The sequence below is a fragment of the Lissotriton vulgaris genome, chromosome 5 (assembly GCF_964263255.1).
Source record: "Lissotriton vulgaris chromosome 5, aLisVul1.2, whole genome shotgun sequence".
Classification (NCBI taxonomy): domain Eukaryota; kingdom Metazoa; phylum Chordata; class Amphibia; order Caudata; family Salamandridae; genus Lissotriton; species Lissotriton vulgaris.
In genome coordinates this window covers 7,936,202-7,961,493 of record NC_141693.1, presented here as the reverse complement: position 1 = coordinate 7,961,493, position 25,292 = coordinate 7,936,202, and the positions used below count along the sequence as shown (strand labels likewise).

The 25,292-nt window shown below is 51.7% G+C and overlaps 1 protein-coding gene across 1 annotated transcript in view; it reads right to left on the bottom strand.

Annotated features, from left to right (window-relative positions):
* COL11A2 (collagen type XI alpha 2 chain) overlaps positions 1 to 25,292 on the bottom strand; it is a 375,761-nt gene that overhangs the window by 159,546 nt on the left and 190,923 nt on the right. Inside the window, exons 23-29 of the mRNA XM_086920653.1 lie at positions 19,275 to 19,328; positions 17,887 to 17,931; positions 17,741 to 17,794; positions 6,905 to 6,949; positions 6,731 to 6,784; positions 6,541 to 6,585; positions 1,737 to 1,790 (exon numbers count right to left, since the gene is read on the bottom strand). Coding sequence (XP_086776779.1) covers positions 1,737 to 1,790; positions 6,541 to 6,585; positions 6,731 to 6,784; positions 6,905 to 6,949; positions 17,741 to 17,794; positions 17,887 to 17,931; positions 19,275 to 19,328 — 351 coding nt within the window. The remainder of the gene's footprint in view (positions 1 to 1,736; positions 1,791 to 6,540; positions 6,586 to 6,730; positions 6,785 to 6,904; positions 6,950 to 17,740; positions 17,795 to 17,886; positions 17,932 to 19,274; positions 19,329 to 25,292) is intronic.

Genomic DNA, 25,292 nt, shown 5'->3' with positions numbered 1-25,292 from the left:
ACCTTAGACTGGCCAGTACCACCAGTGGCAGAGGTGAGGGATGGCTAAGGCCTCCCCAGAGCACCCTTCGTTACCTCACCCCTCCTCATTGGGCAGTACCACCAGTGCCTGAGGTGAAGGATGATAAAGGCCACCCGGAGTACCCATGGGTACCTCACCCCCCCTCGCTGGGCAGTAGCACCCCTGGGTAACTTACCTCCTCCTCACTGGGCAGTACCACCCAAGAACACGGCTGGGTGCCTCACTCCCTGCTTACTGGGCAGTACCACCAATGCCAGAGGTGAGGGGTGATAAAGGCCACCCCCGAGCACCCCTGGTTACCTGACCCCCCCCCCTCGCTGGGCAGTAGCACCACATGGTACCTCACTCCCTCCTCGCTGGGCAGTACCACCCTGGAGCAGCCCTGGTTACCTCAACTCCTCCTCGTGGGGCACTATCACCAGTGTCGGTAAAGACCACCCTGGAGCGCCCCTTGTTACCTCTCCTGCTCATCACTGGGCAGTGCCACCAGTTCCTGAGGTGAGGGATGGTTAAGGCCTCCCCTGAGTGCCCCTGGCTACCACACCCCCTCCTCACTGGGCAGTACCACCAGTGCCTGAGGTGTGGATGGGAAAGGCCACCCTGAGCATCCTTGGTTACATCTTCCCCTCCACAGTGGCAGAACCACCTGGGCCTAAGTTGAGGGATGGTAAAGACCACCCATGAGCACTCCTGGGTACCTAACCTCTCCTCACTGGGCAATACCACCAGTGCCAGTGGTGAGGGGTGGAAAAGGCCTTCACGGAGAACCCCTGGGTAACTTACTTCCTCCCCACTGGACAGTACCACCCAAGAACACCACTGGGTACCTCACTCCCTGCTCACTGGGCAGTGCCACCACTGCCAGAGGTGAGGGATGGTAAAAGACACCTCTGAGCACCCCTCAGTACATCACCCCCTCCTCACTGGGCAATACCACCAGTGCCAGTGGTGAGGGGTGGACAAGGCCTCCCCGGAGCACCCCTGTGCACCTTACCTCCTCCTAACTGGGCAGTACCACCCAAGTACAGCACTGGGTAACTCACCCCCTCCTCACTGGGCAGTACCACCCAAGAACACCACTTGATACCTCGCTCCCTGGGCAGTACCAGCAGTGCCAGAGATGTGGGATGGGAAAGCCCCCCGAGCACCCCTGACTATCTCACCCCTTCCTCAATGATCAGTACCACCCGTGCCTAAGGTGAGGAATGTAAAAGGCCACCCCAGAACACCCCTGGGTACCTCACACCCTCCTCACCTGGCAGTACCACCAGGGCCTGAGGTGAGGGTTGGTAAAGGCCTTCCCTGAACACCCCTGCATTCCACACCCCTTCCTCACTGGCAGTGCCCCTCAAAGCACTCCTGGGTACCTCGACCGCTCCTCACTGGGCTGTACCACCAGTGCCAGAGGTGAGGGATGGGATATGCCACCCCGGAGCACCTCTGGGTACATCCTTCCTCCTCACTGGGCAGTACCAGCAGTGCCTGAGTCGAGTTTGCCTCTGAATACCCCTAATAACCTTCCCCCCACCTACATGGAAGGCTCCTCTCAGGGGAGGGGAGGAGAGGTGCACAGGATGTCCCTTCACTGCTGGACAGTGTCCAACACAGGAGCTCGGAAGAGAGTCACCATTAATGGGGTCCGCCGTGCCACATAGGAGGGCGGGGTCTTGCAGTCACTGAATCTTGGCAGAAGAAGAAACACAGCCAGGACTTACCCGGTCTCCTTTCACACCAAAGTCCCCCTTGAAGCCTGGAAAGCCGTCTTCACCCTGCAGAGAAGAAACAGAGATGATTGACTGTGGGGCGGGCCACTGCTGTATATTAATGCCCTGGCTCCTGGCACCCATGGCGCTTGTTCTTGTGTTCTGGATATACCCCGGGACCTGCATGTCATGGTGTGAGGGTGTAGCAGACACTGATAACGCCCCGGTCCCTCCTCCCCGTGGTATTGGGGTGCTGTGCTGTTAGCGTCCCCTGTATCCTGCATGTCATGGAGTGAGGGTGTAGCAGACACTGATAACGCCCCGGTCCCTCCTACCCGTGGTATTGGGGTGCTGTGCTGTTAGCGTCCCCTGTATCCTGCATGTCATGGAGTGAGGGTGTAGTGCAGACACTGAAAACGCCCGTTCCATCCACCCATGGTATTGAGGGCCTGTGCTGTTAGCGTCCCCTGTATCCTGCATGTCATGGTGTGAGGGTGTAGTGCAGACACTATTAACACCTCGGTCCCTCCACCCCGTGGTATTGGGGTGCTTTGCTGTTAGCATCCCCTGTATCCTGCATGTCATGGAGTGAGGGTGTAGTGCAGACACTGATAAAGCAACGGTCCCTGCACCCCATGGTATTGAGGGGCTGTGCTGTTAGCGTCCCCTGTATCCTGCATGTCATGGTGTGAGGGTGTAGTGCAGACACTGATAACGCCCCAGTCCCTTCACCTCGTGGTATTGGGGTGCTTTGCTGTTAGCATCCCCTGTATCCTGCATGTCATGGAGTGAGGGTGTAGTGCAGACACTGATAACGCCCCGGTCCCTCCACCCCGTGGTATTGAGGGGCTGTGCTGTTAGCGTCCCCTATATCCTGCATGCCATGGCTTGAGGGTGTAGTGCAGACAATGATAACGCCCCGGTCCCTCCACCCCGTGGTATTGAGGTGCTGTGCTGTTAGCGTCCCCTGTATCCTGCATGTCATGGAGTGAGGGTGTAGTGCAGACACTGATAACGCCCCAGTCCCTTCACCTCGTGGTATTGGGGTGCTTTGCTGTTAGCGTCCCCTGTATCCTGCATGTCATGGAGTGAGGGTGTAGTGCAGACACTGATAACGCCCCAGTCCCTTCACCCCGTGGTATTGAGGTGCTGTGCTGTTAGCGTCCCCTGTATCCTGCATGTCATGGAGTGAGGGTGTAGTGCAGACACTGATAACGCCCCGGTCCCTGCACCCCATGGTATTGAGGGGCTGTGCTGTTAGCGTCCCCTGTATCCTGCATGCCATGGCGTGAGGGTGTAGTGTAGACACTGATAAAGCCACGGTCCCTGCACCCCGTGGTATTGAGGGGCTGTGCTGTTAGCGTCCCCTGTATCCTGCATGCCATGGCTTGAGGGTGTAGTGCAGACAATGATAACGCCCCGGTCCCTCCACCCCGTGGTATTGGGGTGCAGTGCTCTTAGCGTCCCCTGTATCCTGCATGTCATGGAGTGAGGGTGTAGTGCAGACACTGATAACGCCCCGGTCCCTGCACCCCATGGTATTGAGGGGCTGTGCTGTTAGCGTCCCCTGTATCCTGCATGCCATGGCGTTTGGGTGTAGTACAGACACGGATAACACCCGGGTCCCTCCACCCTGTGGTATTGGGGTGCTGTGCTGTTAGCGTCCCCTGTATACTGCATGCCATGGCGTGAGGGTGTAGTGCAGACACTGATACCACCCCGGTCCCTCGACCCCGTGGTATTGGGGTGCTGTGCTGTTAGCGTCCCCTGTATCCTGCATGTCATGGTGTGAGGGTGTAGTGCAGACACTGATAACGCCCTGTTCCCTACACCCAGTGGTATTGGGGTGCTGTGCTGTTAGTGTCCCCGGTATCCTGCAAACCATGGCGTGTGGGTGTAGTGCAGACACTGATAACGCCCCGGTCCCTCCACCCTGTGGTATTGGGGTGCTGTGCTGTTAGCGTCCCCTGTATCCTGCATGTCATGGTGTGAGGGTGTAGTGCAGACACTGATAACGCCCTGGTCCCTGCACCCCTTGGTATTGAGGGGCTGTGCTGTTAGCGTCCCCTGTATCCTGCATGTCATGGTGTGAGGGTGTAGTGCAGACACTGATAACGCCCTGGTCCCTGCACCCCTTGGTATTGAGGGGCTGTGCTGTTAGCGTCCCCTGTATCCTGCATGTCATGGTGTGAGGGTGCAGTGCAGACACTGATAACGCCCTGGTCCCTGCACCCCTTAGTATTGAGGGGCTGTGCTGTATGGGGTGCTTGTTCTTGTGCTCTGGATATGCCCCGGGTGCTGCATGTCATGGCGTGAGGGTGTAGTGCAGACACTGATAACGCCCCAGTCCCTCCACCCCGTGGAGTTGGGGTGCTGTGCTGTTAGCGTCCCCTGTATCCTGCATGTCATGGCGTGAGGGTGTAGTGCAGACACTGATAATGCCCCGTTCCCTGCACCCCGTGGTATTGGGGTGCTGTGCTGTTAGCGTCCCCTGTATCCTGCATGTCATGGCGTGAGGGTGTAGTGCAGACACTGATAACGCCCCGTTCCCTGCACCCCATGGTATTGAGGGGCTGTGCTGTTTGCGTCCCCTGTGTCCTGCATGTCATGGCGTGAGGGTGTAGTGCAGACACTGATAACGCCCCGGTCCCTCCACCCGTGGTATTGGGGTGCTGTGCTGTTAGCGTCCCCTGTATCCTGCATGTCATGGTGTGAGGGTGTAGTGCAGACACTGATAACGCCCTGGTCCCTGCACCCCTTGGTATTGAGGGGCTGTGCTGTTAGCGTCCCCTGTATCCTGCATGTCATGGTGTGAGGGTGTAGTGCAGACACTGATAACGCCCTGGTCCCTGCACCCCTTGGTATTGAGGGGCTGTGCTGTTAGCGTCCCCTGTATCCTGCATGTCATGGTGTGAGGGTGCAGTGCAGACACTGATAACGCCCTGGTCCCTGCACCCCTTGGTATTGAGGGGCTGTGCTGTATGGGGTGCTTGTTCTTGTGCTCTGGATATGCCCCGGGTCCTGCATGTCATGGCGTGAGGGTGTAGTGCAGACACTGATAACGCCCCAGTCCCTCCACCCCGTGGAGTTGGGGTGCTGTGCTGTTAGCGTCCCCTGTATCCTGTATGCCATGGCGTGAGGGTGTAGTACCAACACTGACAACGCCCCGATCCCTGCACCCCATTGTATTGAGGGGCTGTGCTGTAGGGGGTGCTTGTTCTTGTGCTCTAGATATGCCCCGGTCCTGCATGTCATGGCGTGAGGGTGTAGTGCAGACACTGATAACGCCCAGGTCCCTCCACCCAGTGGTATTGGGGTGCTGTGCTGTTAGTGTCCCCGGTATCCTGCAAACCATGGCGTGTGGGTGTAGTGCAGACACTGATAACGCCCCGGTCCCTCCACCCTGTGGTATTGGGGTGCTGTGCTGTTAGCGTCCCCTGTATCCTGCATGTCATGGTGTGAGGGTGTAGTGCAGACACTGATAACGCCCTGGTCCCTGCACCCCTTGGTATTGAGGGGCTGTGCTGTTAGCGTCCCCTGTATCCTGCATGTCATGGTGTGAGGGTGCAGTGCGGACACTGATAACGCCCCGTTCCCTGCACCCCTTGGTATTGAGGGGCTGTGCTGTATGGGGTGCTTGTTCTTGTGCTCTGGATATGCCCCGGGTGCTGCATGTCATGGCGTGAGGGTGTAGTGCAGACACTGATAACGCCCCAGTCCCTCCACCCCGTGGAGTTGGGGTGCTGTGCTGTTAGCGTCCCCTGTATCCTGTATGCCATGGCGTGAGGGTGTAGTACCAACACTGACAACGCCCCGATCCCTGCACCCCATTGTATTGAGGGGCTGTGCTGTATGGGGTGCTTGTTCTTGTGCTCTGGATATGCCCCGGTCCTGCATGTCATGGCGTGAGGGTGTAGTGCAGACACTGATAACGCCCCGTTCCCTGCACCCCATGGTATTGAGGGGCTGTGCTGTATGGGGTGCTTGTTCTTGTGCTCTGGATATGCCCCGGGTGCTGCATGTCATGGCGTGAGGGTGTAGTGCAGACACTGATAACGCCCCGGTCCCTCCACCCCGTGGTGTTACTCTAGGAATGTCCCCTGTCCTGCATCTCATAGTGTGAGGGATGTGGTGTTTTTGAGGTGTTGAATCACAATTTTCTGTATCACATGTATGGATCCCGGTTTATGGTATTTATTTTTCTAACATTTGTCTCAATTTATCCATATTTATTTGTGGGCCATTTTATTGGTATTTATCAATATTTATTTTATGTTTTGAGAATAAACTGATTCATTCAATGGTATATTTTCACATTCGTTTACTTGATATACATGCACTCAAACTTTGATGCCTGGCGCCTTTTAGCAAATTAAGAAGTTAAATATAACAAAACACTACTAATAGGGAAATATTAGCTTTATATACAAATATATATTATCATGTGCTGTATTTAAGGGACTCTGATCCTGGTTTTAAATCCTCATGGTGTGGTGTAGTCCAGACACTGATAATGCCCCATTCAGCTCAGCAGTTGGTCTGGAATTCATGAAGGACAACAAGGAGGGTCAGTCACAATAAGCACAATTTTCTGTATTTTTTCGCTTTTAAAAATAAATACAGACCGGAAATAGATTGTTTTCTGTCTGTATTTATCTGTAAAAACTGAAAACTGGAAGCCTCAACCATTAGGTGTTATTATGAAGCGGCTCTCCCTTGGGTTTGGCCGATTGAGCCCCAGGAGAATAGACTCTAAATTTAAAATATAAAATACAAACAAGCTCCCCACATGTGTGGGGGTACCTGGGGTACTCACCTTCTCGCCTTTGTGCCCTTTAAGCCCCCGGATTCCTTCTGCTCCCTGAAAAAGATCGGAGAAGGCGAAACAGGGATATGGTGAAGGTTGTGATATTCAAAAAGCATCTCTACTCAACTATCCTCAAGGGTGAGCAGAGACACCCCAACTTCTATTCAACCCTCCCCCAAGGATCTATTTCTTGACTTACTTTCACGCCTCGTGGCCCCGGGTAGCCGATGGGGCCCTGGGGACCCAGTGGGCCCTAGGAAACAAAAAGAGGAGACAGTTTGGTCAGTGGTTGTTGTCCACCCTGGATAGGGAGAAGAGGGGTGGATGGAGTGCAGGAGGACCCCCAATGACCCAGGGACACCACCAAACCTACCTGATTTCCTTTGCCTCCAGAAGGTCCTTCCTTACCGGGGTGGCCCTGGAGTGGGAGAGAAATGTTGAAAGTTAGAGATCGCTGGTCTAAAAGTTCTGTAGGAAGGTAAAGTGAGGGTGAGGGAAGTGCTGCATTGGTGTGAGAGAGGTGAGTGGTAGCACAGCTGCAATAAATTATACCCCGATGCATACAAACCCCTGCCTCACTCATACAATTTGCAAACCTAAAAAGCCCCCCTCCCTTTAAACATTCTCATTCATGGTATGAGACACCCCCATGTGCGCCTTATCGATGATCCTTCCCTACCAGACCACTCACACGCCTTATAACCTTTACCCTATGGCCCCCGCTCCTTCTGAGCTCGGCCATGCGCTGGGCCCCGCTGGCCCCCGGCTGAGTTGTCTAGACCCGCACCGTGACTGACCAACCCAGACCATCTACTCATCAGTCACGGACCACACTGCCCGCTATCCTAACCTGGTGAAAAGCAAAACAGACTCTACCTAAGAAGGAACCATCTTCCCCACAGCGAGAGTCCATGGTATAAAAAAAAAGAGTAGGAGGTAGGCTGGGGGTGGGGTGAAGCTTCCTACCAACTTTCACCGCAATACCCTCTTCCTTGGGGTGGTCCCTTCATGAGCATGAAGGCAAAGTGGCTTCTGCCCTCTTAGGTTTCTGGTGCAGACTGCCATCTTGACCTAGTGTCCTTCAAGGGATAAGTCCACAGTCGGCCATCTTGCGCCATGGTCAGGCAACAGTGTGCAGTGTATGAGTATGCAAGACCACCCTTGGCCCAGCTAGGGACATGCATCTGAAGACCCTCTTCCTTCGTGAGATCCCTCCATTGGGGTGCAGAAAGCATGGTCTTCTGCCCTCAGAAAGTGGTTTTCGCAGCCTGTCACCTTCACTAAGTGCCCTCTCTTTGAGATTCCACTGGTAGCCATCTTGTGCTAAGGGCGAGGTCATCCAGTGAATGAAGGATCATCACCTCAGATGAAATACTGTCAAAACAGAGATTCTTCCAGTAGGAAAAGATGTCCCTTTCTGGCCACATGAGTGGTGGCCAGAGGGCACGACTCCCCCACCTGACACGGTGAAGATAGCTAAAAACTTAGCTAAAAACTTAGGAGTTCATTTTGATACGGCTCTATCTTTTCATCCACATGTAAGGGCAGTAGAAGGGACCTGCTTCAGCCTCGTTAAATCTTTGAAAAAAATCTTTGATTTGATATCCCTCTCCGCCAGGAAATCAGTGGCAGTGGCCTTAGTCCTTTCGCGTTTGGATTATTGCAACAGTCTCCTGGCAGGAGCAAAAAAATCAACCTTGAAAAGAGTCCAAGTGGTTCAACGCGCAGCAGCACGATTAGTACTAAAGCTGCCTCGTAGGTCCTCGGCATGGACAGCTTTGAATACCCTTCATTGGCTCCCACTCCACAAAAGAATACTGTTCGAAACCCTCTTAATTACTTTTAGAGCCTTGGGCAAACTTGGACAGAAATACCTCTTGGAGAGATTCACTCCCTAGATTACATCAAGAACCTTCAGGTCCTCATCAGCCAACTTCCTTATGACTCCTACCTTTAGATATAAAACTAAAGGAGGAAAGACAGTGGCCGTTCTGGGAACTAATTACAACAAGGGGTGGTGAGGGACAGAGTCTCTGAATAAAGCAGAAAGCTCTCACCCTGTCAATAGATCAGGGCTAGATCCAACACCGTTTTTTAGCTCACTGCACCATCCCAGTTTCAGAACCTGACTGTATGCAAATTAGTCTGTTCCTGTCCCAGTGCATGATGGGAACAGGGCAAACCAAACTACAAAAGCCAATTCTTACACTGGGAAGGAAACAAGCTCCCGGGGACCGGTTTCTGGCATTACAGCCGTCTTCGGCCCGGTTTGCTTGAATCCTGATGGTGCAATGAGCAAGGGTCTCACATCTGAGAATACCCTTCCACGCTTAGGGTGGACAAAAATAATTACAACAAGGGGTGGTGAGGGACAGAGTCTCTGAATAAAGCAGAAAGCTCTCACCCTGTCAATAGATCAGGGCTAGATCCAACACCGTTTTTTAGCTCACTGCACCATCCCAGTTTCAGAACCTGACTGTATGCAAATTAGTCTGTTCCTGTCCCAGTGCATGATGGGAACAGGGCAAACCAAACTACAAAAGCCAATTCTTACACTGGGAAGGAAACAAGCTCCCGGGGACCGGTTTCTGGCATTACAGCCGTCTTCGGCCCGGTTTGCTTGAATCCTGATGGTGCAATGAGCAAGGGTCTCACATCTGAGAATACCCTTCCACGCTTAGGGTGGACAAAAATAATTACAACAAGGGGTGGTGAGGGACAGAGTCTCTGAATAAAGCAGAAAGCTCTCACCCTGTCAATAGATCAGGGCTAGATCCAACACCGTTTTTTAGCTCACTGCACCATCCCAGTTTCAGAACCTGACTGTATGCAAATTAGTCTGTTCCTGTCCCAGTGCATGATGGGAACAGGGCAAACCAAACTACAAAAGCCAATTCTTACACTGGGAAGGAAACAAGCTCCCGGGGACCGGTTTCTGGCATTACAGCCGTCTTCGGCCCGGTTTGCTTGAATCCTGATGGTGCAATGAGCAAGGGTCTCACATCTGAGAATACCCTTCCACGCTTAGGGTGGACAAAAATAATTACAACAAGGGGTGGTGAGGGACAGAGTCTCTGAATAAAGCAGAAAGCTCTCACCCTGTCAATAGATCAGGGCTAGATCCAACACCGTTTTTTAGCTCACTGCACCATCCCAGTTTCAGAACCTGACTGTATGCAAATTAGTCTGTTCCTGTCCCAGTGCATGATGGGAACAGGGCAAACCAAACTACAAAAGCCAATTCTTACACTGGGAAGGAAACAAGCTCCCGGGGACCGGTTTCTGGCATTACAGCCGTCTTCGGCCCGGTTTGCTTGAATCCTGATGGTGCAATGAGCAAGGGTCTCACATCTGAGAATACCCTTCCACGCTTAGGGTGGACAAAAATAATTACAACAAGGGGTGGTGAGGGACAGAGTCTCTGAATAAAGCAGAAAGCTCTCACCCTGTCAATAGATCAGGGCTAGATCCAACACCGTTTTTTAGCTCACTGCACCATCCCAGTTTCAGAACCTGACTGTATGCAAATTAGTCTGTTCCTGTCCCAGTGCATGATGGGAACAGGGCAAACCAAACTACAAAAGCCAATTCTTACACTGGGAAGGAAACAAGCTCCCGGGGACCGGTTTCTGGCATTACAGCCGTCTTCGGCCCGGTTTGCTTGAATCCTGATGGTGCAATGAGCAAGGGTCTCACATCTGAGAATACCCTTCCACGCTTAGGGTGGACAAAAATAATTACAACAAGGGGTGGTGAGGGACAGAGTCTCTGAATAAAGCAGAAAGCTCTCACCCTGTCAATAGATCAGGGCTAGATCCAACACCGTTTTTTAGCTCACTGCACCATCCCAGTTTCAGAACCTGACTGTATGCAAATTAGTCTGTTCCTGTCCCAGTGCATGATGGGAACAGGGCAAACCAAACTACAAAAGCCAATTCTTACACTGGGAAGGAAACAAGCTCCCGGGGACCGGTTTCTGGCATTACAGCCGTCTTCGGCCCGGTTTGCTTGAATCCTGATGGTGCAATGAGCAAGGGTCTCACATCTGAGAATACCCTTCCACGCTTAGGGTGGACAAAAATAATTACAACAAGGGGTGGTGAGGGACAGAGTCTCTGAATAAAGCAGAAAGCTCTCACCCTGTCAATAGATCAGGGCTAGATCCAACACCGTTTTTTAGCTCACTGCACCATCCCAGTTTCAGAACCTGACTGTATGCAAATTAGTCTGTTCCTGTCCCAGTGCATGATGGGAACAGGGCAAACCAAACTACAAAAGCCAATTCTTACACTGGGAAGGAAACAAGCTCCCGGGGACCGGTTTCTGGCATTACAGCCGTCTTCGGCCCGGTTTGCTTGAATCCTGATGGTGCAATGAGCAAGGGTCTCACATCTGAGAATACCCTTCCACGCTTAGGGTGGACAAAAATAATTACAACAAGGGGTGGTGAGGGACAGAGTCTCTGAATAAAGCAGAAAGCTCTCACCCTGTCAATAGATCAGGGCTAGATCCAACACCGTTTTTTAGCTCACTGCACCATCCCAGTTTCAGAACCTGACTGTATGCAAATTAGTCTGTTCCTGTCCCAGTGCATGATGGGAACAGGGCAAACCAAACTACAAAAGCCAATTCTTACACTGGGAAGGAAACAAGCTCCCGGGGACCGGTTTCTGGCATTACAGCCGTCTTCGGCCCGGTTTGCTTGAATCCTGATGGTGCAATGAGCAAGGGTCTCACATCTGAGAATACCCTTCCACGCTTAGGGTGGACAAAAATAATTACAACAAGGGGTGGTGAGGGACAGAGTCTCTGAATAAAGCAGAAAGCTCTCACCCTGTCAATAGATCAGGGCTAGATCCAACACCGTTTTTTAGCTCACTGCACCATCCCAGTTTCAGAACCTGACTGTATGCAAATTAGTCTGTTCCTGTCCCAGTGCATGATGGGAACAGGGCAAACCAAACTACAAAAGCCAATTCTTACACTGGGAAGGAAACAAGCTCCCGGGGACCGGTTTCTGGCATTACAGCCGTCTTCGGCCCGGTTTGCTTGAATCCTGATGGTGCAATGAGCAAGGGTCTCACATCTGAGAATACCCTTCCACGCTTAGGGTGGACAAAAATAATTACAACAAGGGGTGGTGAGGGACAGAGTCTCTGAATAAAGCAGAAAGCTCTCACCCTGTCAATAGATCAGGGCTAGATCCAACACCGTTTTTTAGCTCACTGCACCATCCCAGTTTCAGAACCTGACTGTATGCAAATTAGTCTGTTCCTGTCCCAGTGCATGATGGGAACAGGGCAAACCAAACTACAAAAGCCAATTCTTACACTGGGAAGGAAACAGAAGAGGCTGAAATGCCAGAAACCGGTCCCCGGTAGCTTGTCTCCTTTCTGGTAAAGAATTGGCTTGGTAGTTTAGTCTGCCCTGTTCCCATGATGCACTGGGCCAGGGACAGACTGATTTGCATATAGCCAGATTCTGAGCTGGGATGGGGCAGTGAGATAAATAACGGTGATGGATCAAGCCCTGATCTTTGGACTGGGTAAGAGTGGTCTGCTCAATTCAGACACTCTGTTCATCACCACCCCCTTTTGTAAATCGATTTTGGCCACTATAGGTGTGGCAGGGTATACTCAGACATGAGTCCCTTTCTCACTGCTCCATCAGGATTCAAGCAAGCCGGGCCGAAGAGGCTGAAATGCCAGAAACCGGTCCCCGGTAGCTTGTCTCCTTTCTGGTAAAGAATTGGCTTGGTAGTTTAGTCTGCCCTGTTCCCATGATGCACTGGGCCAGGGACAGACTGATTTGCATATAGCCAGATTCTGAGCTGGGATGGGGCAGTGAGATAAATAACGGTGATGGATCAAGCCCTGATCTTTGGACTGGGTAAGAGTGGTCTGCTCAATTCAGACACTCTGTTCATCACCACCCCCTTTTGTAAATCGATTTTGGCCACTATAGGTGTGGCAGGGTATACTCAGACATGAGTCCCTTTCTCACTGCTCCATCAGGATTCAAGCAAGCCGGGCCGAAGAGGCTGAAATGCCAGAAACCGGTCCCCGGTAGCTTGTCTCCTTTCTGGTAAAGAATTGGCTTGGTAGTTTAGTCTGCCCTGTTCCCATGATGCACTGGGCCAGGGACAGACTGATTTGCATATAGCCAGATTCTGAGCTGGGATGGGGCAGTGAGATAAATAACGGTGATGGATCAAGCCCTGATCTTTGGACTGGGTAAGAGTGGTCTGCTCAATTCAGACACTCTGTTCATCACCACCCCCTTTTGTAAATCGTTCTGGGAACTAAGGCATGGAACAAGTTGCCTATCCATCCGAGACTGCAAAAAGAAGGAACTCAATTCAGGAAATTGTTGAAAACATGGATATTCAGCTCTGCAGACAAATGATGTCTGTCCCTCATCTAGTTGCCCTGAGAACCACCTCTCACCTCTAACCAGCGCCAGGGGGCTCCTTTTGGAGTGGCAGTCAGTGCTTTATAAATAACTACATTACATTACATGCAGAAGAAGGCCTCATGCTCGGCTGTACCAACCTGGGAGAGTACGCAAAAGCACTCTGGACCCTAGCAAGTCCTGCGGGGTGGTATGACACCAATTCAACCTCAGAGTCCCAGTCCCACATCACTTATATTAGCTGCTTAGTGCTTTAGGTGGCACATGCCACGTGCCGCATGCTGGCCACTTCAAGAGGTCGTGGGGGCTACAGGCGGAGCGTAGATGACAGTGTGAGGAACCCACAAGTGATTTATAGCACAACCTACTTATCTTTACAGTCACACATAGGAGAGGCCGCTTCAGAAGGAGCATGTGTAGGACGGGGGTCAGCAGAGAAGAGGACACAAAGAGGGCCAGCAGAGAAGGGGGCAGAGAGGGGGGGGGCAGAGAGGGGGTCGGCAGAGAGGGGGTCAGCAGAGAAGGAGGCAGAGAGGGGGGCGGCAGAGAGGGGGTCAGCAGAGAAGGAGGCAGAGAGGGGGTCAGCAGAGAAGGAGGGACAGTGAGGGGGTCAGCAGACAAGGAGGGACAGTGAGGGGGTCAGCAGACAAGGAGGGACAGTGAGGTCAGCTGAGGAGGAGGCAGAGAGGGGGTCAGAGGAAAAGGAGGGACATTGGGGTCAGCTGAGGAGGCAGCAGGGGAGTTAGTAGAGAAGGAGGGGGCAGTGGGGTATCCAGAGAAGGGGATGGATTGGGGAAGCTGTTTGGGATGAAGATTAGGACATATGTGGCAGAAAAGAAAGAACTGAGAAATTAGTTGGCGCCGTCCTGCATAGGATGAGAAGTGAGACTCGCGAGGCAGGTGAAGGCGCAGTGGCACAGGAATCAGCGAGGGCAGGTAAGGGGACAGGTGTAAACACAGGAAGAGCTAGAGGGACTCGGGCAGGTGATGTCACTGGGGTCATATGAAATCATAAGGGTCATCGAGGGCAGGTAAGGGGACAGGTGTAAACACAGGAGGAGGAAGAGGGACTCGGGCAGGTGATGTCACTGGGGTCATATGAAATCACACGGGTCATCGAGGGCAGGTAAGGGGACAGGTGTAAACACAGGAGGAGCTAGAGGGACTCGGCAGGTGATGTCACTGGGGTCATATGAAATCACAAGGGTCATCGAGGGCAGGTAAGGGGACAGGTGTAAACACAGGAGGCGCTAGAGGGACTCGGGCAGGTGATGTCACTGGGTTCATATGAAATCATAAGGGTCATCGAGGGCAGGTAAGGGGACAGGTGTAAACACAGGAGGAGCTAGAGGGACTCGGCAGGTGATGTCACTGGGGTCATGTGAAATCACAAGGGTCATCGAGGGCAGGTAAGGGGACAGGTGTAAACACAGGAGGCGCTAGAGGGACTCAGGCAGGTGATGTCATTGGGGTCATATGAAATCACAAGGGTCGTCGAGGGCAGGTAAGTGGACAGGTGTAAACACAGAAAGGGCTAGGGGGACTCAGGCAGGTGATGTCACTGGGTTCATATAAAATCAAAAGGGTCATCGAGGGCATGGACGAGACACGTGTAAACAAAGGAGGAGCTAGAGGGACTCGGGCAGGTGATGTCACTGGGGTCATATGAAATCACAAGGGTCATTGAGGGCAGGTAAGGGGACAGGTGTAAACACAGAAGGAGCTAGGGGGACTGGGGGAGGTGATGTCACTGGTGTCATATGAAATCACAAGGGTCATCGAGGGAAGGTAAGGGGACAGGTGTAAACACAGGAGGCGCTAGAGGGACTCGGGTAGGTGATGTCACTGGGGTCATATGAAATCATAAGGGTCATCGAGGGCAGGTAAGGGGACAGGTGTAAACACAGGAGGCGCTAGGGGGACTGGGGTAGGTGATGTCACTGGGGTCATATGAAATCACAAGGGTCATCGAGGGCAGGTAAGGGGACAGGTGTAAACACAGGAGGAGCTAGAGGGACTTGGGCAGGTGATGTCACTGGCGTCATATGAAATCACAAGGGTCATCGAGGGCAGGTAAGGGGACAGGTGTATACACAGGAGGAGCTAGAGGGACTCGGGCAGGTGATGTCACTGGGGTCATATGAAATCACAAGGGTCATCGAGGGCAGGTAAGGGGACAGGTGTAAACACAGGAGGCGCTAGAGGGACTCGGGCAGGTGATGTCACTGGGGTCACATGAAATCACAAGGGTCATCGAGGGCAGGTAAGGGGACAGGTGTAAACACAGGAGGCGCTGGAGGGACTCGGGCAGGTGATGTCACTGGGGTCATATGAAATCACAAGGGTCATCGAGGGCAGGTAAGGGGACAGGTGTAAACACAGGAGGCGCTAGGGGGACTCGGGCAGGTGATGTCACTGGGTTCATATGAAATCAAAAGGGTTATCGAGGGCAGGGACGAGACAAGTGTAAACAAAGGAGGAGCTAGAGGGACTCGGGCAGGTGATGTCACTGGGGTCATATGAAATCACAAGGGTCATCGAGGGCAGATAAGGGGACAGGTGTAAACACAGGAGGAGCTAGAGGGACCCGGGCAGGTGATGTCACTGGGTTCATATGAAATCACAAGGGTCATCGAGGGCAGGTAAGGGGACAGGTGTAAACACAGGAGGCGCTAGAGGGACGAGGGCAGGTGATGTCACTGGGGTCATATGAAATCATAAGGGTCATCGAATGCAGGTAAGGGGACATGTGTAAACACATGAGGAGCTAGAGGGACTCGGGCAGGTGATGTCACTGGCGTCATATGAAATCACAAGGGTCATCGAGGGCAGGTAAGGGGACAGGTGTAAGCACAGGAGGAGCTAGAGGGACTCGGGCAGGTGATGTCACTGGGGTCATATGAAATCACACGGGTCATCGAGGGCAGGTAAGGGGACAGGTGTAAACACAGGAGGAACTAGAGGGACTCGGCAGGTGATGTCACTGGGGTCATATGAAATCACAAGGGTCATCGAGGGAAGGTAAGGGGACAGGTGTAAACACAGGAGGCGCTAGAGGGACTTGGGCAGGTGATGTCACTGGGTTCATATGAAATCATAAGGGTCATCGAGGGCAGGTAAGGGGACAGGTGTAAACACAGGAGGCGCTAGAGGGACTCGGGCAGGTGATGTCAGTGGGGTCATATGAAATCACAAGGGTCATCGAGGGCAGGTAAGGGGACAGGTGTAAACAAAGGAGGCGCTAGGGGGACTCGGGCAGGTGATGTCACTGGGTTCATATAAAATCAAAAGGGTCATCGAGGGCAGGGACGAGACACGTGTAAACAAAGGAGGAGCTAGAGGGACTCGGGCAGGTGATGTCACTGGGGTCATATGAAATCACAAGGGTCATCAAGGGCAGGTAAGGGGACAGGTGTAAACACAGGAGGAGCTAGGGGGATTGGGGGAGGTGATGTCACTGGCGTCATATGAAATCACAAGGGTCATCGAGGGCAGGTAAGGGGACAGGTGTAAACACAGGAGGCGCTAGGGGGACTGGGGTAGGTGATGTCACTGGGGTCATATGAAATCACAAGGGTCATCGAGGGCAGGGACGAGACACGTGTAAACAAAGGAGGAGCTAGAGGGACTCGGGCAGGTGATGTCACTGGGGTCATATGAAATCACAAGGGTCATTGAGGGCAGGTGAGGGGACAGGTGTAAACACAGGAGGCGCTGGGGGGACTCGGGCAGGTGATGTCACTGGGTTCATATGAAATCAAAAGGGTAATCGAGGGCAGGGACGAGACAGGTGTAAACAAAGGAGGAGCTAGAGGGACTCAGGCAGGTGATGTCACTGGGGTCATATGAAATCACAAGGGTCATCGAGGGCAGGTAAGGGGACAGGTGTAGACACAGGAGGAGCTAAGGGGACTGGGGGAGGTGATGTTGCTGGGGCCAGGTGAAGGCACAGGGTTCACAGGAGCACATGAAGGTACAGGGGGCAGAAGAGAACTGGGGGCAGGTGAGATTCCTGGTGGCAGGTGAAAGCACAGGGCTCACAGGAGCACGTGAAGGTGAATGGGGTACAGGGGCAGAAGAGCACTGGGGGCAGGTGATGTCACTCGGGGCAGGTGATGTCGCAGGGGACATGTGATGTCGCTGGGGGCATGTGATGTCACTGGGGGCATGTGATGTCACTGGGGGCATGTGATGTCACTGGGGGCATGTGATGTCGCTGGGGCATGTGATGTTGCAGGGGGCATGTGATGTCGCAGGGGGCATGTGATGTCTTTGTGGGCATGTAATGTCACTGGGGGCATGTGAGATCCCTGGGGGCAGGTGAAGGCACAGGCTCACTGGCACACGTGAAGGTGAATGGGGTACAGGGGGCAGGAGAGCACTGGGGCAGGTGATGTCACTGGGGGCATGTGATGTCACTGGGGGTAAGCGATGGGGCAGGGGACATGTAATGTCGCAGGGGACATGTGATGTCGCTGGGGGCATGTGATGTCGCAGGGGGCATGTGATGTCGCAGGGGGCATGTGATGTCGCATGGGGCATGTGATGTCACTGGGGGGCATGTGATGTCACTGGGGGCATGTGATGTCGCTGAGGGCATGTGATGTCGCTGGGGGCATGTGATGTCGCTGGGGGCATGTGATGTCGCAGGGGACATGTGATGTCACTGGAGGCATGTGATGTCACTGGGGGCATGTGATGTCACTGGGGGCATGTGAGATCCCTGGGGGCAAGTGAAGGCACAGGCTCACAGGACTCTGTGAGGGCTCAAGGTTCTCTGCATGAAGTCTTTACTCACAGGAGGTCCATCCGCTCCGGGCATGCCCGGGAGTCCAGGTTTCCCATGGGGGCCCTGTGGAGGGAAAGCAAAGAGTGGTTAGCCTTGCCTCTGGGTGTGGCAGTGGCACATGGCATCCCTTCACTGCAGTAGAATCTGATACTCACCTTCTCTCCTGGGGGGCCCATTGCACCCTGAGGACCAGATAAACCCTGCAACACAAAAAGAGACTGGCTGAGGCATAGTAAGGGTGGAGAGGCTGGGAGAAGGGGCATCCACAGAGCGAGAGAGGGGCTGTCAAGAGAGGCCCCTGACACAGACAGACACAGGCACACAAGGGAAAGCCAGATTAAGATGGTGTGCCTGGGACATGTGTGGATCTAAGAAAACCTGTCTAAATATCCACAGTGCCAGCCAGGTCCTACAAGCAACCACCCTTCTTCACTGAAGGCATCAGGTGGAGGCCCTTCTGTCCATTAAAAAGTCGCTGACCTTTGACTGTACTCGCATGGCGCCTCTCTTCCCATTGCTGGCAGCCCTCACATGACTCCACCCCTCTGACTGCCTATCATATGTCTCCACCCCTTTGACTGCCCATCACGTCTCCACCCCTCTAACTACCCATCACAATGCTCCTTCATTTTGACTGCCAATCACATGTCTCCTTTCCTCTGTTTATCTATCAGAAGGCTCCGCCCCCCTTGACAGTCCATTACTTGGCTCCTCCCCTCTGACTGCCAATAACATGGCTACTCACTTCTAGCTGTCCATCAGATGACTCCACCTTCTGACAACTTATCACATTGCTCCTTCCTCTGACTGTCCATCAGATGGCTCCACCCTTCTGACTGCCCATCAGATGGCTCCTCCCACCTGACTGCCCATCGGATGGCTCCACCCTTCTGACTACCCATCACATGACTTCCCCCTCTCACTGTCCATCACCTAACTCCACCTACTGACTACCCATCACATTATTCCACCCCAATGACTGCTCATCACATTGCTCGACCCCTTTGACTGCCTATCACATTATACACCCCTCTCACTGTCCATCACCTAACTCCACCTACTGACTACCCATCACATTATTCCACCCCACTGATTGCTCAGCACATTGCTCGACCCCTTTGACTGCCTATCACATGGACCTTCCTCTCGAACTGCCCATTATATGGCTCCACCCCTATTACTGTCCATCAGATAACCCCACCACTCTGCCTGCCCTTCACATGGCTCCTCCCCTCTGCCTGCCATTCACATGGCTCCTCCCCTCTGCCTGCCCTTCACATGACCCCACCCCTCTGCCTGCTCTTCACATGGCTCCACCCCTCTGCCTGCCCTTCACATGGCTCCTCCCCTCTGCCTGCCCTTCACATGACCCCACCCCTCTGCCTGCTCTTCACATGACTCCACCCCTCTGCCTGCCCTTCACATGGCTCCTCCCCTCTGCCTGCCCTTCACATGAACCCACCCCTCTGCCTGCTCTTCACATGGCTCCACTTCTCTGCCTGCCCTTCACATGGCTGTCATCAGACTGCTGCTTCACACTCACCTGGGTACCTGGGGTTCCTTGTTGCCCTGGTGGTCCTGGCTCTCCCTGGGGACCCTAGGAAAATAAAACAAACCCACAGTTATTGCAGATATTGAAATGTAGCGCTCTGCGGGGGTCATGAGAGCTATGAGGGGCGCTGGTAGAGGGAGCTCACAAGATAGGGGTGCAGCTCAGAGGCATTCACACTGCTGCAGTAGTATAGCACTGGCAGGCACTGCTGGAGGAAACTCACACTGCTAGGGGAAACTCACACTGCTGGAGGGTGTACACACTGCTGGAGGAAACTCACACTGCTGAGGGAGTTTACACTGCTGAGGGAGTTCACACTGCTGAGGGAGTTCACACTACTAGGGGAGTTCATACTGCTGGAGGGAGATCACACTGCTGGAGGGGGTTCACACTGCTGAGGGAGTTCACACTGCTGAGGGAGTTTACACTGCTGGAGGAAACTCACACTGCTGAGGGAGTTTACACTGCTGAGGGAGTTCACACTGCTGAGGGAGTTCACACTGCTGAGGGAGTTCACACTACTGGGGGAGTTCACACTGCTGGAGGGAGTTCACACTGCTGGAGGGAGTTCACACTGCTGGAGGGTGTTCACACTGCTGAGGGAGTTCACACTGCTGAGGGAGTTCACACTGATGCGGGAGCTCAAACTGCTGGGGGAGCTCACACTGCTGGAAGGAGTTCACACTGCTGAGGGAGCGCACACTGCTGGTGGGAGTTCACACTGCTGGGGGAGCGCACACTGCTGGGGGGGCTCACACTGCTGAGGGAGTGCACGCTGCTGGGGAAGCTCACACTGCTGGGGAGCGCACACTGCTGGAGGGAGTTCACACTGCTGAGGGAGTTCACACTGCTGAGGGAGTTCACACTTCTGAGGGAGTTCACACTGCTGGAGGGAGTCCACACTGCTGAGGGAGTTCACACTGCTGAGGGAGTTCACACTGCTGGAGGGTGTTCACACTGCTGAGGGAGTTCACACTGCTGAGGGAGTTCACACTGCTGCGGAGCGCACACTGCTGGGGGAGCTCACACTGCTGGAGGGAGTTCAAACTGCTGGAGGGAGTTCACACTGCTGGGGGAGCTCAGACTGCTGGGGGAGCTCACACTGCTGGAGGGAGTTCACACTGCTGGGGGAGCGCACACTGCTGAAGGGTGTTCACACTACTGGAGGGAGTTCACACTGCTGAGGGAGTTCACACTGCTGGGGGAGCGCACACTGCTGGAGGGAGTTCAAACTGCTGGGGGAGCTCACACTGCTGGGAGAGCGCACACTGCTGGAGGGAGTTCACACTGCTGGAGGGTGTCCACACTGCTGGGGGGGAAACTGCTGGGGGAGCTCACACTGCTCGGGGAGCTCACACTGCTGCGGGAGCTCACACTACTGGGGGAGCGCATGCTGCTGGAGGGAGTTGACACTGCTGGGGGAGCTCACACTGCTGGAGGGTGTTGACACTGCTGAGAGAGCTAACACTGCTGGGGGAGCTCACCCTGCTAGGGGAGCGCACACAGCTGGGGGAGCTCACACTTCTGGGGGAGCGCACATTGCTGGTGGGTGTCCACACTACTGGAGGGAGTTCACACTGCTGGGGGAGTTCACACTGCTGAGGGGAGTTCACACTGCTGAGAGAGCTCACACTACTGGAGGGAGTTCACACTGCTGGAGGAGTTCACACTGCTGGAGGAGCTCACACTGCTGGGGGAGCTCACACTGCTGGGGGATCTCACACTGCTGGGAGAGCTCACACTGCTGGAGGGAGTTCACACTGTTGGGGGAGCTCAAGCTGCTGAAGGAAGTTGACACTGCTAGGGGAGCACGCGCTGCTGGATTGAGTTCACACTTCTGGGGGGAGTTCACAATGCTGGGGGAGCTCACACTGTTGGGGGAGCTCACACTGCTGGGGAGTTCACACTGCTGGGGGAGTTCACACTGCTGGAGGAAGTTCACACTGCTGGGGGAGTTCACACTGCTGGGGGAGTTCACACTGCTGGGGGAGTTCACACTGCTGGAGGAAGTTCACACTGCTGGGGGAGTTCACACTGCTGAGGGAGTTCACACTGCTGAGGGAGTTCACACTGCTGGGGGAGCGCACACTGCTGGAGGGAGCTCACACTGCTGGGGGAGTTCACACTGCTGGGGGAGTTCACACTGCTGGGGAAGTTCACACTGCTGGGGGAGTTCACACTGCTAAGGGAGTTCACACTGCTGGGGGAGTTCACACTGCTGGGAGAGCTCACACTGCTGAAGTCCTACAACACTAACAGAAACTGTTAGAGGAGGTTCACACTGCACAGAGCCATAATGCTGACTAGGCACTGGTGAAGGGAATTCACACTGCTGACAGATACTGCAGGGGGAAGTTCACACTGCTGAGGGCCCACAGCACTGACAACACTGCTGGAGAAAACTCACACTGCAGAGATCCAACAGCACTGACAGGCAATGTTGGAGGGAGCTCACACTCAGAAGTCCTACAGCACTGTCAGGTACTGCTGGAGGAAATTCATTCTGCTAAGCTCCCAAAGGGCTGATAGGCAGTGCTGGAAAAAGCGGGCAATGCAAAAGTGCTCAGGCTGCTGGGGAACGTTCCCACTGAGGAGGTTCTATAGCACTGACAGGCACTGCTGAGGAAACTCACAGTGCAGGAGGACATTCACACAGAGGGTCTATAGCACTGACAGGCACTGCTGAGAAAACTCGCACTGCTGGAGGGCATTCACACTGAGGGGCTACACCCCTGACAGGCACTGCTGAAGAAACTCACAGTGCTGGAGGACATTCACACTGAGAATCTACACACTGGCAGGCACTTCTAGAGGAAACACACTACTGGATGACGTTCACACATCTGAGCTCCTGCAGCACTTGCAGGCACTATGGGGGCACTGCACATGGCATTTGACCTCAGGGAGACAGAGCTGCACCTGGCATGTGACCTCAAGGAGACAGCGCTGCACATGGCGTGTGACCTTAAAGAGATAGAGCGTCACCTGGCATGTGACCTCAAGGAGACAGTGCTGCACATGGAAGGGGATCTCAAGGAGACAGCGCTGCACGTGGCATGTGACCTCAAGGATGCAGTGCTGTACATGGCATTTAATTTCACTGTGAAAGAGCTGCTTTTTTGTAGTGAGGCTTTCTGGAGAACCGTATCAGGCCCTGAAGAAGCAATAGACATTGCGAAACATGTGTTGGCCATTTCAGTCATTAAATAAATGAACGGACTGTATGAATGAAAAAACTTTACAAAGCAAACTGCAGAGAAGTTGGAAAATACATTGGAGAATGCATCATTTGAATTTACAAGATTTCTTGCAGCGCAAGCTAAGGAACAAATGGCCAAATTATTGATTGAGATTAATGATGTGAAAAAAGAAACTGATGACTTAAATTTGGATGATGTGGCTAAGAAAAATTATAGTATTCTGAATAATATTCATGATAAATATCAGGATGAACAAAACAATAGAGAAATCAGAGAAACCAAAGGGATTATAGGTACGGAAGAAAGTAAACTTATGCAAGGAAATGTGATTCTGTGAAATATTCAAAATCGAGTGCTTCAATTAGAAGAGAGCAGTCAGATACCAGATCAGGAAGTGGTGGATGTGATGTAGAAAAGGAAGACATGAGTGGTTCTACTTCTTCCTTAAACAAGTAGTATTTTTTAGAAGATTTGGAAAGGAATGAGATTTGTACGAAGGAATTACACCTGCAGGGAAGAAGAAACCAAAGGGGAAATCAAATTAGGAGAAGATAAGGTAGGAAAAATCAGAAATTAGAAAGTGGAAGAGTAAGTGTGAGAACTCTGCCTCAAACGAGAGAAGAAAAGAAAATGCTGTGAACATAGTTTTGAACTTGCCAGATTGGCCACTTCTTCAATCAGAACTTAATCTTCAAAAATAAAGTTTGACGTGTTGCGCACCATTTCAATTTAACTTGTTTGATTTTAAAATTGATTTACATAAATTCAGGAGACAACAAACTCAAAAAGTTTTTTTAAATATCTCCCTCGAAATAGGGTATAAAAGATTATGAGCAATATGATGCTGTCACTACGGTTACAGACCTTTCAGATATTTAGATGCTAATGATTTGAGATGTAAACAGTACCACTGATGTATTGGATGTAGCATTTGATTTGAATATAGATGTTTTGAAAACCAAAGAAACTGGGCGCAAACTGAAATGTGTATTTGTTCCTAACCTTCCATGTCGGGACAGTATTGATATTTTCCAACAGTGTGTTTTAGAGGATGTTCAAAAAATCAATACTAAATGAAGCTATGAGAATCTATCTAAAAAAGAGCGGGAGGCTCCAACAGCTTTACAGAAAGATAAGAATATCATCATATGTAAAGCTGATAAAGGGGGCAATGTAGCTTTAAACTTAAAAAATTACTTTACAGAAACCCTTAAACAAGTTTGAGACAAAGATCATTGTGCAGAGAGAGGGAGATACTGCTATCATGAGGTGAAATGAAAATGACTGGCCTTTTGAATGATGAATTCAGGTATCTGAATGTGGCAAAACCACAGATGCCTATTATCTACTTTTTGCCCAAAGTACATAAGGGATTAATACAACCACCTTTCAGGCCCATAATAGCTGGGATGGGTCTCCTCACAGAACACTTATCTGAGTATATTGATATCTTTCTCCAACCATTACTTTCTGACCTGCCCTCCTTCATTAGAGACGCTAGTGATTTCCAGAAGACAATTCATGATATACATGGAAAACTGTTTATAGCATGGCTACAATGGATGTTAAATCCTCAAATACTTGTATAACTGATGAGAAACGTGTGGAAGCAATGAGGATTTTTTGAAAGACCAAGCAAATTATTTATTTATGGCATAAGGAAATGCTGGGAGAATTTGCATAGATTGTTCTTAATAACAACTTTTTCTTATACCAGGAATGATTGTGTGAGCAGGTTAGAGGTACTGCTATGGGTTCTCGTTTCGCTCTCTCCTATGCAAATTTGATTATGGGACTATCTGAGAAACAATGGATAGGGAGACAGAAATTACAGAAATTGAAAAAGTACAGTATTATGGTGTTGTTGAAAATCTTCAACTGTTTCATACAACACTGAATGATTATGATGTCAGGGTTGAACTGAGTTTAACATTTAGCAAGGACCGTATAGATTTTATAGACTGTACTCTTTTGTGGAAAATGGGAAACTATGTAGTAGACTGTAAAGAAAAGAGACAGCGATGAATAGTACTCTCCATGCCACATCCCTACATCTCAGATATAAAATTAATAACATTATTTTTGGCCAGATGTTACAAAACTAGAAGATTATGTAGTACAGACAAAGATTACCAGAGAGAGAGTCAACATATGAAACAATGATTTTGAAAAAGGTGACCCATCTGGGATTCTAGCTAGAGCTGTTCAAAGAGTTTATGTGACAAAGAGACATTTACCTTTGGTTAATAGAGAGAAGAGTGACAATCACATGACAAAGGATCTTCAGTAGAGGGTAATGAGAACAGAGGAGTTTATTTGATCATTAGGAGCCATTGGCATCTATTGAAGAGGGATGTGCATTAAGCTAAATTTGTGAGGTAAAACCGAGTATTGTCTAAAAAAGGGGAGGGATCCTTAAAGATGTTTCCAGTCCAAGTGGTACTATGAATATCAAAAGTAAAGATTCTTGAAAACAGTGGTTGGTTCATGAAAAAGGTTTTCATAAATTCGGTCATTACATTTGTAAAAGCATTGTCATTTGAGGATTTTGTTAACAATAAGAAGTATAATTTAAGAGACTGCTTGAATTGCAATTCTTCATTAATTATTTATCTAATTACCTGTATATGCAAGCAGGTGAATGTTTTGGGATAGATTGCTAACTGGAAAATAATGGGATTAATACAGATGAGAAATTATGTGTTTTTCTCCGATGAGTTTGGCCTTTTTAAATCACACCTCACAATTCAAATCTTCACTGTACATGGAAACTCATACAACTGTGAAAGTGAGAGAAGCGTCCTGCACT